The 13,828-nt window shown below is 44.4% G+C and overlaps 1 protein-coding gene across 1 annotated transcript in view; it reads left to right on the plus strand.

Moving 5' to 3' along the window:
- The window catches only part of LOC124033564 (nuclear factor of activated T-cells, cytoplasmic 3-like), a 98,368-nt gene that overhangs the window by 20,732 nt on the left and 63,808 nt on the right, over positions 1 to 13,828 (plus strand). Inside the window, 4 exon segments of the mRNA XM_046345610.1 lie at positions 4,918 to 5,151; positions 5,154 to 5,583; positions 5,585 to 5,960; positions 5,962 to 6,086. Coding sequence (XP_046201566.1) covers positions 4,918 to 5,151; positions 5,154 to 5,583; positions 5,585 to 5,960; positions 5,962 to 6,086 — 1,165 coding nt within the window.

Genomic DNA, 13,828 nt, shown 5'->3' on the forward strand with positions numbered 1-13,828 from the left:
CCGGTTACTAGTCCAACACTCTAACCACTAGGCTACCCTGCCGCCTCCTCTTCTCCTCCTTCCCCCTCTGCTAAATACAGTACAGTCAGACTTCACAGGCCTTTTTCCAATGCCATGTGGAAGTAGGACAATGATGAGACTTTTGACAATAGCTATGTTTCCATCAGGTTGGCGACCGATTTTCATGCGAATATTCTAAAATCCACATTTTCCCGCCAGAGATGTTTCCATCAAATTGACTTGTTTTGGGTAAAAGGCTGTGAGTAATGATGTAGTGCAAATAAAAATGACTTTTGAGATTAAATTCTCATGTACCGAATGGGTTTCCATCACATTTTCAACTCTACTGATGGTTTTGTCTCAAAGAAAATGTTTATTCTTGTAGCAAACGTGCCCCAGGGTTTCCGTTAGGAGAATGTGGTGCCGGACATTTGACCGGCGACATTTTAATTCACCGGACATTTTGAGAAATGTACCTAGACTGCATATGCAAATGGGTGCGTCAGCTGATTAGGGCGTCCACACACTGCTCAGAATGACAGAAATAACATTTAGAATATGGTAATTAATATTAACAAAACATGCAAGTCAATGATGCAATGATGTGGTCCTTCTTAACGAATTCTGATGTGCACTTTGAACATTGTCCACATTTACTTTTAAATGTCCACATTTACTTTTCCACAGCCAACAAGATGAGTAACAAACAGCAAAATCACTAGCCTATGTCAATCTACTATAGTAGAAAAGTGTAGGTTACCTATTCTATTGGTTAGCTTGTTGAGAAAGAAATAGCCTATTCCAAACCGACTCTGGGACAGTTGTGGGATGATAGATCCCAAATGTATACAACCAGTATGCCTAGACTACATTAAAAAATAAATATTTGGAGTGTGACTGTTTGAGGTTGTGGACAGGTGTCTTTTATACTGATAACAAGTTCAAACAGGTGCCATTAATACAGGTAACGAGTGGAGGACAGAGGAGCCTCTTAAAGAAGAAGTTACAGGTCTGTGAGAGCCAGAAATCTTGCTTGTTTGTAGGTGACTAAATACTTAAATTCATTAAAGATCCTACAATGTGATTTTCTGGATTTTTTTCCCTCATTTTGTCTGTCATAGTTGAAGTGTACCTATGATGAAAATTACAGGCCTCATATTTTTAAGTGGGAGAACTTGCACAATTGGTGGCTGACTAAATACTTTTTTGCCCCACTGTATCTGTTAGAAATGTAGATAGGGCCCTTCCCACTCTATCTGTTCGTTACTGTGATACATTATTTTGTAGACAGTTCTTGATAGAATAAAACAAAGAGCCCTTCATAAGAACCAGAAGATCTTTAATGTCCCACTGCTGGGAAAATTGGATTGAGATCAGATGGCTTCACTGCTTCCTTTGCTAATTGGCTCATGTGTTGTGTCTGACTCTGTTCTTGCTGTGTGTCTGTCAGTGGTCACAGACAAGACAGGGAGATGACCATTTCTGTCCGTCTCTCTGTCTCTCTCTGTCTTGTCTCTAATCATTGAGTGAGTGATGTTAATGAACTGAGCTGGCAGCCTGTAGTGTGGTAGGGTTGAGTATTAATTGATGGCTGGCCATGCCACCTCAATCATTTAGAACAGCATTTAAATGAGGGGGAGATGTACATATACAACACAACAGGTGCCTCACACATACACATACACACACACATACACACGTACAACACAGTTGGCAGGTAGTTTTCTCTCTTTCCAGCAGGCTCTTGGAAACAGACAATATTCAATAGATCTTTAATAACTGAGGTGTATTTGTGGACCTGCTCTTGTTAATTAATATGCAATTGAAAATGACTGCCTTGAAAGTAACCCCTTCTTAATATGTCTGCATTTGGCAGTGAATATTGGCTTCTTTGCACTTTAAATATCCAGGCAAATGTATTTTGAGTGCTTACTTCTGGCTAATGTAAACTGAATTGTTTTCCACTTTCAATTCATACCTCCCAATGGATTTCTTTAATGCAATGTGATTCACAAAGTATTGGCCTACAGGTTTGTCTAACTCGATTTCTATCGTTGACCGTTTTTTGAATTGGCTACATTTATTGAATTGCGTGGGGAACTACCAGGGCTGTCCAATCCTGTGCCTTTTGAAGGGTGTTGTCACGATACCAGTATTTAGATTTTGATACCAATACCAGTTTACTATCACAATACTTGATACCATCACAATACCAAAACAAGGGAAAAAAGAAGTCATATTAGCCAAAGTCACAGAATGGCAGTTGATGTCATTACATTTAGAATGTATGCATTAATGAGTCAGTCATACAATCAGTTTGGCTTTGGTAAAACAAATACCTAACTACATGACAACATAATGGTAATCATTTATTTGAATGGAAAATCTCTAGTCCATTGATAAACTGGGTCATCAAGATTTAGACTCGGCCTATTCACAATACAGATGAAATCATATTCAGTAGGATGTGTGCCTGCCTTTTAGTTATTGAGCTTGTTTTCACTGATTTCATGAGACTGCAGATATCAAAACAATCTGTTTCCCTTCCGTTTGGGACTTATTTTATTGTACTGATCAACTAAATGTGCATAGAAGAACCAATCTCTTCTTTGATCAAAGTCTGTGCTGTCTCTTTAAGACCCCTGACGTCATTCTCTCTCTCTCACACACACACACACACACACACTTTCTGCATTGTAAAGTGTTGTATTATGTAGCTCTTCGACATTGTTTAGCGAACAGTAATCAACATTTCTACATGACGTTTAAGCGTGTTAACTTCTGTGCAGCGCAAGTAGTGATGCAGCCCAGACTCCCAGTGAGTTCCTCAGGACAGGCTAGTCTAGAGCTAGTCTAGTGCTAGTCTAGAGGCAGCGTACTCTCGCGCTATAAGGGGACTGCACTGATAGACTTGATCCTCTCTCAATCAGTAGACGCCGTGAGAAACATTTGACAGAAGTACCAAAAGTAATACTAATTCTAGTACCGAATCGTTTTTCAGCTTCTAGAATCGGAAAAGTACAAGCGTTTTTTAGTATACCGTGCCACACTACTTTTGAATGATTCATTTAAAAAAACTTGACTAGAAAGTAACAGAACAACACAATGTAAATGTGTGTGTTTTTCCAGATGCTATGGAAAGCTAGGCCTACAGTGCATGACCATCCAGCCCGATAGCAGTGCTTTAGTTAGTGTATCCGTCCACATACTGTACGCCATGCCTTTGTTAGTGTGTTGTCTTGTCCTTCCTCTGAGGGCTCGGGGGGGGCGGGTCGAGGCAGCACAGTGCAGCAGGCTGTTGACCCGCTCTGTTGTCCTCCTCCATACACACACCATACATTCCGTCTATCCCTCCGTCAGTCAGATGCTCTCTTCCTCTGTCGTCACAGGATACAGCAGTCTTGTGACACTGACAGGCAGGCAGGGCCACTGTGGAGCAGCTATGAATAGACTGCTGCAAGTGAGAGGGAGGGAGGGAGAATTGAGTAGGCTGCTCCACTCTTAAAATGTTCCTTTTTACACTCTTGATTCTGATATTTCTACTCATCTTTAGCTTTAGAAGACTGTGGTTTCCTAAATGTGTTGACGCACAGGATTTGTTTCTCTTCTTATGATCCTTTCAAAGTGTTTTTTTTCCAGAAGAACCAGCTTTTTTGCAGAAACTGTTTTGAAATCGAACTGTAATTTCACAACCCCCATTGCATATGACTTGAACAGGGTGTGTAAATATCATGATTATGTGCACCTTTGGTTAGGTTATTTGTACTTTACAGGAGATAGTAGTGATTTACACTACTGTTGCAACAGTAGTTCAAAGTGAACTGTATTTTCACAAAGTTACATAGGTTCAATATTGCAAGTTCTCTTCATCTTTGAACTAAGTCCTAATATTGAACAGAACTATGGAATAGAACGTGACATGGTGTATTTCTGGTGATGAGTCCAGGGGGCGTGTAGTGACTCTGTCCTGTGTTCGTGTCCCAGTTAGGTCCAGCCAGTTTATCAATAACTACAAATAGAGTGGTGTTGGTGGACAATAGGTTGTTGTCTGTGAGCCACCTATCCTTTGTGTGTGTGCGTGCATGCTTGTATTTGTGCTTGTGTGTGTGTGCCTGTCTTTGTGCCTGTGTGTGGCCAGACCATCACTGAGGCAGGGCTGATGTGTATTATTAGAGTGCTGGTGCTGCCGTGATGACAGGAGAGAGCATGCACCGTTGTGTGAATCTGTTTCCTGAGGAGCGATGCTCATCGGTTATCCCTCTTGGAACCATGCCCGTTTTCTTTCTGCCCGTCTAAACACACACACACACACACACACACACACACACACACACACACACACACACACACACACACACACACACACACACACACACACACACACACACACACACACACACACACACACACACACACACACACACACACACACACACACACACACACACACACCTCTCTCATCCCCCCGCCCCTCTGGAATGTAGGACTATGTCTGGAATGGAGGAAGCCTATCAGTAGACCATAATGTACCTACTGTTGTAGATGAGGACTATCCTTGTTTGCAGCGAAGCAAAGTAACTCCTCCTATGTGTGTATGTGTGTCAAGCCAACTCATGTTCAAGACTAGCAGAATGAAATCCACAGCAATAAAGCACCAATAAAGGTGTTTGTCAGGGAGATAGTGGAGCTGTTTGCCTGGGTCTATCCTTATCACTCTCCTGGCGGTGCAGTGGCTCTTATCACACAGGAATAGGGGTAAAAGTAATGTTCTGTTGAAATAAATTCAGTTCAAAGGCATTGCCAGATCACAAGTATTAGCATCCTCCTCATATAATACAAATATGTATTGTATGGCCCATAGAGCGGTTATTGTGATGGTGACTTATGGTCCTTTTTCTCTCCATCATTCCTCTTCAGATCTGGAGCCTGACGACAATACGTCGTTCTACATCCTCAATGTGGGCCAGCAGTCCGTGGTCAACAACCAGTCTATGGGTCAGTCTCGCAATGGCAGCATGCAGCCTCACTCCCACTCCCAAGTCATCAGCTCCTCCCCCCATCAGCGCCTGCAGTCCCACAAGGTGTTCGACCCCAACTATGAGGTCCAGGACAATGTCAACAAAAACAAATCCAGCCCTGCAGGTGGGGGTGGGGGCCTCCCAAAGCCTTTGAGTGTCCTAGCATCCAGATCACCTCTATCTCCCCCAGCTGTCAGCAGGAGATGGACGCTAACGAGGACAATCTTAGAGGTAATGATGGGGACTACCACCATGGGGACCGGCCCCTGTCCAGGGACCACCTGTACCTGCCCTTAGACCACTCATACCGGGACTCAACTCTCAGCCCGTCCCCCTGCAGCTCCCTGTCCTCCAGGAGCTGGTTCTCAGACGCCTCGTCCTGCGAGTCCTTCTCCCACGTGTACGATGACGTGGACTCTGAGCTGAACGAAGCGGCCGCAAGGTTTACCCTGGGGTCTCCCCGCACCTCCCCTGGCTGCTCCCCTCACCCTGGGGTCCTGGAGGAGGGTCTGTGGGTTGGGCATCAGCACCACCACCCTGCCTTTCACCACTCCCACTCCCTGTCCCCCCCGAGTCTCCCCCTGCCACTCCCCACGCACCTCCGTCACCGACGAGAACTGGCTGAGCCCCCGGCCGCCGTCCCGCCCCTCCTCACGCCCCACCTCACCCTGCGGGAAGAGACGCCACTCCAGCGCAGACATCTGCTACCCAATGGGCTCCGTGTCCCCACACCACTCCCCGATCCCCACCCCCGAGCCGTCCCCAAGGGGCAGCGTGACAGAGGACACCTGGATAGGAAGCCCCTCCATGGGCATGTTCCAGTGCTGCCCTTCCGAGGCAGACATCCCCTCCAAGACTAGGAAGACTTCCCAGGACCGGACATGCTCCATGGGGGGGAAGGGGGACCTGGGCCTGGACGACTCTGGGAACGGGTCCCCCCCTCATGGACTCTCCCTCGGAAGACACCTTGCACTCCCTGAAGAAGGACGGGCCAGGGGAACAGTTTCTCTCAGTGCCCTCACATTTCACATGGAACAAACCCAAACCAGGACACACACCCATCTTCAGGTATGTCACTTCCTGTACCTACCCTCTCAATCCCAGATAGAGTTGGAAATAAGTGTTGGTTGGAGGATTCCCAGAATCAGGAGGGAATAAGCAGGGAGGGGATCCTCCAACCAGGATATCTGAATAACCAAGGAAGATATTTTGCAACACTAATTACAAGTCATCTTTAGCTTTAGTCAGCATTTAGAATGAATATACACTCATCAGAGTCATTAGTATTACTAGGTCAAGGTAGAGTACATGAAAGGTACAGATAGGAACCTTTATGGGACCTTTACAGGATTAGTGATAAAGAACTAAATGTTCAGTAGCATGTTTGATCCCGTTAAGAGCATTAAGACACTGTTCGTACTAGTATTTTATGATGGAAGTGGTTATGCAATGGTTATGCAATGGCTTGGACAGTTGGGCAAGCGTTCCTCAAATTTGAGAGTGCAGTCGGATATCCAGAGCTCCGGAGTCACAATTATGTAGCCTAATTGAATTGGAATAGGGGAACTAGCCTGCACTACACCTATCAGAGGTGCACTAGTATAATATTCTGTAGGTTGCACCGGTATAACTGTCTGTAGGTTTGACTAAAATGCTCTCAAATTGCTCTCAAAGCCACCGAGACATGATGGCGCTGTCTGAAGTAGCACAACAGTGTAACATAATGTTATTGGTGCCTGGGGGGAAGCACATGCGCACGTCTCTCTCACACACACACACACGCATACTTTTTATCTGGAAGTCGGCGTAACCAGAAGCTCTTGATCGTCGTGACGCACTGACTTCTATCAGAAAGAGCGGGTTAAAGTTTCCCTTCTCTGCTCTCCCAATGTGTGCAGCAGATGAAGTCTCCGCCTTGTTTGTGTGCTCTGTCCTCTAGCGCTATAAATCAGCACAGGTCACATATGGCTGAGGGGCCACACCCCCACCATCTAACCCAGCCTTCCTGAAACACCACAGTCTGTCTGCCAATTCACAGACACCTTCCAGAAAGGGGTCAACACTGTACCTTGTTATAGTGGTCTAGTTCCCTGCTACAAGAGTATATTCATATCTAGGATAAACCACTATTTACAAAATGATTAGGTCTTTAGGACTAGAGTAGGCTTCCACTGTTGGATGTAGTGAGTGCTGTGACTGTGGGGTGATTTCTCCTGTCTGCTGTAGAAGGTTCTGGAAGTGTCTCCACTAGGGTTGTCACCATGATACCAGTATCGCGATACTCAGAAGTATCGTGGCAAGGAAACAAAAAATGAAGCAGACATAATTTCTTATGACATAACAGTCCTATAGTAGAAAATAAAACTTTTTTGAAAACAACCATAGAGTTTAGTCTGCTTCCTGTTTGTTTTTTTACCAAGGAAAATGTGGTATCGTAGTTTCGCCACACTGGTATCGGGACAACCCTAGTCTCCAGTCAGAGAAGCTGTGTCTGGGAGGTGTTCTGCTGAACAGATGGTCCTGGCGTCTGTCTGCTGGGTGGCTGTCAGTGTTCAGTGGCTGGTGGTGGAGGAAACAGAGGCATGGGGTGGGGGGCTCCGAGTCTGAGCCTCAGACAGACCGGGGGTGGATTTAGGGAGCCCTCCCTCCCAGTCCCTCCCTATATCTTGATCCCAGATTTGTTTGCTGTATAGACAATGGGTATGAAAATGACCATTGTAGTTGGCTATACTGCACAAAAAGATCTGTAACCAGGCTAGTCCATCCTACCTCAGGGCTAACCATAGACATACATATTCACATACCGGTATTCAGGTTGATATGACATTTAGTAGGGCTAAGAACGGCTCTATGGCTCAGCACACGCATACTCAGGCTGACTGGATCTCGTTCAGGCAAATTAGAAATAAGTGCACTCAGGCTATCCGGAAGGCCAATGTTAGTTACTTTTTAAAGAGCAGTTCTCTCGGTTGGAGAATAAACCCTCCACACAGCTGCCCATGTCCCTTAATGTTGATGATGTGGTTGTTACTGACAAGGAGCACATGGCTGAGCTCTTTAATCACCACTTAAGTCATGATTCCTATTTGACTCAGTCATGCCTCCTTGCTTGTCCAACATGTCCTCATCTCCCACCCCTTCTAATGCGACTAGCCCCGATGCTCCTCCCTCTTTCCCATGCCCCGCTACAAAGTTTCTCTGAGGTGTCTGAGTCTGAGGTGCTATAGTAGCTCCTTAAACTTGACCCCAAAAAAACATCTGGGTGAGATGGTTTAGACCTTTTCTTGTTTAATGTTGCTGCCCCTATCATCAGCAAGCCTATCTCCGACCTTTCTAACATTTCTCTCCTCTCTGGAGAGGTTCCCATTGCTTGGAAGGCAGCCACGGTTCGTCCTTTATTTAAAGGGGAGATCAAGCTGATCCTAACTGTTATAGGCCTATTTCTATTTTGCCCAGTTTATCAAAAGTGTTGGAAAAACCTGTCAATAATCAACTGACTGGCATTCTTGATGTCTATAGTATTCTCTCTGGTATGCAATCTGGTTTCCGCTCAGGTTATGGATGTGTCACTGCAACCTTAAAGGTCCTCAATGATGTCACCATTGCCTTTGATTCTAAGCAATGTTGTGCTGATATTTTTATTGACTTGGCCAAAGCTTTTGATACGGTAGACCATACCATTCTTGTGGGCCGGCTAAGTGTCCCTGAGGGTTCTTTGGCCTGGTTTGCTAACTAGCGCTCTCTTAAAGAGTGCATTTTATAAAGTCAGAAAATCTACTGTCTCAGCCACTGTCTGTCACTAAGAGAGTACCCCAAGGCTCGATCCTAGGCCCCACACTCTTCTCAATTTACATCAACAACATAGCTCAGGCAGTAGGAGGATCTCCCATCTATTTATATGCCTGTCTTATACTCAGCTGGCCCCTCCTTGGATTTTGTGTTAAACTCTACTACAACAAAGCTTTCTTAAGTGTCCAACAAGCTTTCTTTGCCCTTAACCTTGTTCTGAATGTCTCCAAAACAAAGGTCATGTGGTTTGGTAAGAAGAATGCCTCTCTCCCAACCGGTGTGATTACTACCTCTGAGGGTTTAGTGCTTTAGGTAGTCACCTCATACAAGTACTTGGGAGTATGACTAGACAGTACACTGTCCTTCTCTCAGCACATATCAAAGCTGCAGGTTAAGGTTAAATCTAGACTTGGTTTCCTCTCTCGTAATCGCTCCTCTTTCTCCCCAGCAGCCAAACTAACCCTGATTCAGATGACCATCCTACCCATGCTAGATTATGGAGATGTAATTTATAGATAGGCAGGTAAGGGTGCTCTCGAGCCGGCTAGATGTTCTTTACATTTCGGCCATCTAATTTGCCACCAATGCTCCTTATTGGACACATCACTGCACTCTATACATCTCTGTAAACTGGTCATCTCTGTATACCGGTCGCAAGACCCACTGGTTGATGCTTATTTATAAAACCCTCTTTGGCCTCACTACCCCCTATCTGAGATATCTACTGAAGCCTCATCCTCCACATACAACACCCATTCTGCCAGTCACATTCTGTTCTGCCAGTCACATTCTGTTAAAGGTCCTCAGCCACAGTTGTGGCTGCTCCGCGTGATGCATTGTTGTTTCTACCTTCTTGCCCTTAGTGCTGTTGTCTGTGCCCAATAATGTTTTGTGCTGCTGCCATGTTGTGTTGCTACCATGTTGTTGTCATGTTGTGTTGCTACCATGCTATGTTGTTGTCTTAGGTCTCTCTTTATGTCATGTTGTCTCTCTTGTCGTGATATGTGTATTGTTGTTGTTTCTTTTTCTTTTTTTTGTTATTTCTTTTTTATCTTAATACCAGCCCCTGTCCCGCAGGAGGCCTTTTTTCCTTTTGGTAGGCTGTCATTGTAAATAAGAGTTTGTTCTTAACTGTCTTTCCTAGTTAAATAAAAGTTAAATAAAGAATGAGAGATGTACAGGGGAGCGGCTGTAGGCCGTAGGCACCAGACTGGGAGCCCCAGAGCCCCGCGGTACCGAGCAACATACCCTAGAAAGGTTACGCTAATCCAGGCTCCGACCTCTGCTTCAACCGGCTCCCTCCGCCTGCCACAACGCTCAGGTTTCCTAGCTACCAAACCCCTCTTGTGTTACTGTGGCCGCTGGCCAGGGAAAACATACACTTCCGGTGTTATGTCGGTGGCGTTGGAGGGTACGAGACAAGCCACTGTTACACCCACCTTTGTTTTTAGGCCTTAAACCTTTAGAGACGGTTTCCCAGACCTAGATTAAAATTACTTCTGGACTACAAAGCATGCTCATTGGAGAATTCTTATTCAAATGGCTTCGAAGTCCAGGAATAGAGTTGATTTGGGTCTGAGAAGCCTACATTTTTATTTAGAATAGTTGTGACTCGTGCAGTACATCTTTATAGCATGCAATGTGATCATATTCATGGGGGCTTTCCTCTGCCATGTGCTGTGGGGGAATCTAGGCTACCAGGACAGGCTGTCCTATAGCCTACTTTGATTCAAAATCGCATGGGAACAGATGCCAGTGGTAGAATACCCCTCATTGCCCACAATGTTAGAGACACGTGCTTCTATCTTTCTTCAAATGTCATTCTTTCCTCTGGACAACAGTTTATTCAGTGAACCAACTCCAAAGAAAGCCAGCCACCACATTTCTCCCATTTAGCCTGACTGATGGTGTTCAGAGTCAGCCAGCTGCCCAGCTTCCGATAGAGCCATGGAGGATAGGGAAAAACTGACTGACTCATGTTTTGCTACTCTGTTGAGTTCTTTTTGAGTTCCCTGGCCTTTAGTAAATTACCATTCATTTTATTTGGTGTCTGTGGTCTGCAGGCTGTGTGAGGGCTGGGTGGAGGGCATTTCTGTGTGGCATGTTTGTCTTGCATAGCATGGCCTGTTGAAAGCACAATTTTAGTTTTGCTACGACCTGACAATGGGCACATAAAGAAACAATAGGCAATGGTTAGTGACTTTCTTTGACTAGTAGAGAAGGTTAGGCTAGCCTTCGTGGTTAGGCTAGTTACTGTAGAGAGAGGCATAATGTGGTGTAAATGTCTGCCTGTTAGGACAGCTTACAGTGGTGTGTATCATTCCTCATACTCATAGACCATGGACGCACACACACCTACACACATTTCATTTCTCCCCATTTGTACTGCAAAGTGCTGTGTTAGAGAAAACTGTGTCACCCTGTAACTGTAACAGACCAGGAACACCTTTATCATGCTCAGTGTAGCCAAGTCTTTATAACTGGCTCAATGTAGTCCCGTCTTTATAACTGGCTCAATGTAGCCAAGTCCTTATAACTGGCTCAGTGTAGCCAAGTCTTTATAACTGGCTCAGTGTCTTTATAGCTCAAGTCAAGTCTATAACTGGCTCAATGTAGCCAAGTCTTTATAACTGGCTCAGTGTAGCCAAGTCCTTATAACTGGCTCAGTGTAGCCAAGTCCTTATAACTGGCTCAATGTAGCCAAGTCCTTATAACTGGCTCAGTGTAGCCAAGTCTTTATAACTGGCTCAATGTAGTCAAGTCTTTATAACTGGCTCAATGTAGTCCAGTCTTTATAACTGGCTCAATGTAGCCAAGTCTTTATAACTGGCTCAGTGTAGCCAAGTCCTTATAACTGGCTCAGTGTAGCCAAGTCCTTATAACTGGGCTCAAGTCCTTATAACTGGCTCAGTGTAGCCAAGTCCTTATAACTGGCTCAATGTAGCCAAGTCTTTATAACTGGCTCAGTGTAGCCAAGTCTTTATAACTGGCTCAGTGTGTTGCCACTGGCTCAGTGTAGCCAAGTTATAACTGGCTCAATGTAGCCAAGTCCAAGTTATAACTGGCTCAGTGTAGCCAAGTCTTTATAACTGGCTCATAGTCCTTATAACTGGCTCAGTGTAGCCAAGTCCTTTATAACTGGCTCAGTATAGCCAAGTCTTATAACTGGCTCAGTGTAGCCAAGTCTTTATAACTGGCTCAGTATAGCCAAGTCCTTATAACTGGCTCAGTGTAGCCAAGTCCTTATAACTGGCTGGCTCAGTGTCCTTATACTGGCTCAGTGTAGCCAAGTCTAACTTATAACTGGCTCAGTGTAGCCAAGTCTTTATAACTGGCTCAGTGTAGCCAAGTCCTTATAAGTAGCCAAGTCTTTATAACTGGCTCAGTGTAGCCAAGTCTTTATAACTGGCTCAAGCCAAGTCCTTATAACTGGTCTTTATAACTGGCTCAGTGTAGTCTTTATAACTGGCTCAGTAGCCAAGTCTTTATAACTGGCTCAGTGTAGCCAAGTCTTATATAACTGGCTCAATGTAGCAAGTCTTTATAACTGGTCTTTATAACTGGCTCAATGTAGCCAAGTCTTTATAACTGGCTCAATGTAGCCAAGTCCTTATAACTGGCTCAGTGTAGCCAAGTCTTTATAACTGGCTCAGTGTAGCCAAGTCTTTATAACTGGCTCAGTGTAGCCAAGTCTTTATAACTGGCTCAGTGTAGCCAAGTCTTTATAACTGGCTCAGTGTAGCCAAGTCTTTATAACTGGCTCAGTGTAGCCAAGTCTTTATAACTGGCTCAATATAGCCAAGTCTTTATAACTGGCTCAGTGTAGCCAAGTCCTTATAACTGGCTCAATGTAGCCAAGTCTTTATAACTGGCTCAATGTAGCCAAGTCCTTATAACTGGCTCAGTGTAGCCAAGTCTTTATAACTGGCTCAATATAGCCAAGTCTTTATAACTGGCTCAGTCTTTTTTTATGAAGATTCAGTGTGTAGGCTAGTAGTTGATGAATTATTAACATCCTAAATAGTTTTTACAATAATTTACCTAAATAGGTTTTCAGAACATTTTTTCTCTGTAGGTTCTAGAATAATAGAGCCATAGACCAGCCAAGCTACCCAGAGACCCACTGAGAGAGACAGTTTGTCTGTGTGGATGGGCACAGATGGAGTGTTTATTTTTGAGTGCAGCTGTTCAAATATGATTGTGCCCTACATAGATAAAAACATACAGAGGGGAAAAAAACATGAGCCTGCAGCCTCTCCTGTGACACAGCCTCATCCATACTACAGTGCTGAACAACACAACCATACATCTATATACCGTTTATAGTGTAAAACCCCTGCATGATTCACTGCTAGTTACAGTCCCTGCATGACCTATTACAAGTGTGATTATTCCAGTATGGTTAGCCTAATGTTGGTGGGAATTCCTATGATTCACTGTCTGCCTGATGGGGTTGAACACACAGCCTACAGCCCCATTTAGACACTGTACTCTGTGTGTCACTCAGACCTAGTGTAGGCCTAGTGTGATCCTCCACGATGTTTCCAGAGGTCATGATTCAGCACAACCTGTTGTGCTCTCACTTCTTTATATTACCATATATAATGTGTCATTGCATTGGTTCTTCTATGTACTTATTCTCTTGGATTAAGGGCAGTCAAACCTACATTCCAGTAGCATATTTATGTTAACAGCACAACCTCTTTTCCCTAACCAAATACAATTGCGATAGTTGAGTGGTTCTCTATATGTAAGGGATTTCTTCCATTGACGGAGAGGTGGACCAAAGCGCAGCGTGGTTATTCTGATTCATGTTTAATTCAAAGATAAACACGAACACAACAAAACAAAACAAGAAACGTGAAAACAGTCCTATCTGGTGCAAACACAGAGACAATCACCCACAAACACACAGTGAAACCCAGGCCACCTAAGTATTTATTTTTATTTATTTTACCTTTATTTAACCAGGCAAGTCAGTTAAGAACACATTCTTATTTTCAATGACGGCCTGGGAACAG

The sequence above is a fragment of the Oncorhynchus gorbuscha genome, linkage group LG04, assembly GCF_021184085.1.
Source record: "Oncorhynchus gorbuscha isolate QuinsamMale2020 ecotype Even-year linkage group LG04, OgorEven_v1.0, whole genome shotgun sequence".
Taxonomy (NCBI): domain Eukaryota; kingdom Metazoa; phylum Chordata; class Actinopteri; order Salmoniformes; family Salmonidae; genus Oncorhynchus; species Oncorhynchus gorbuscha.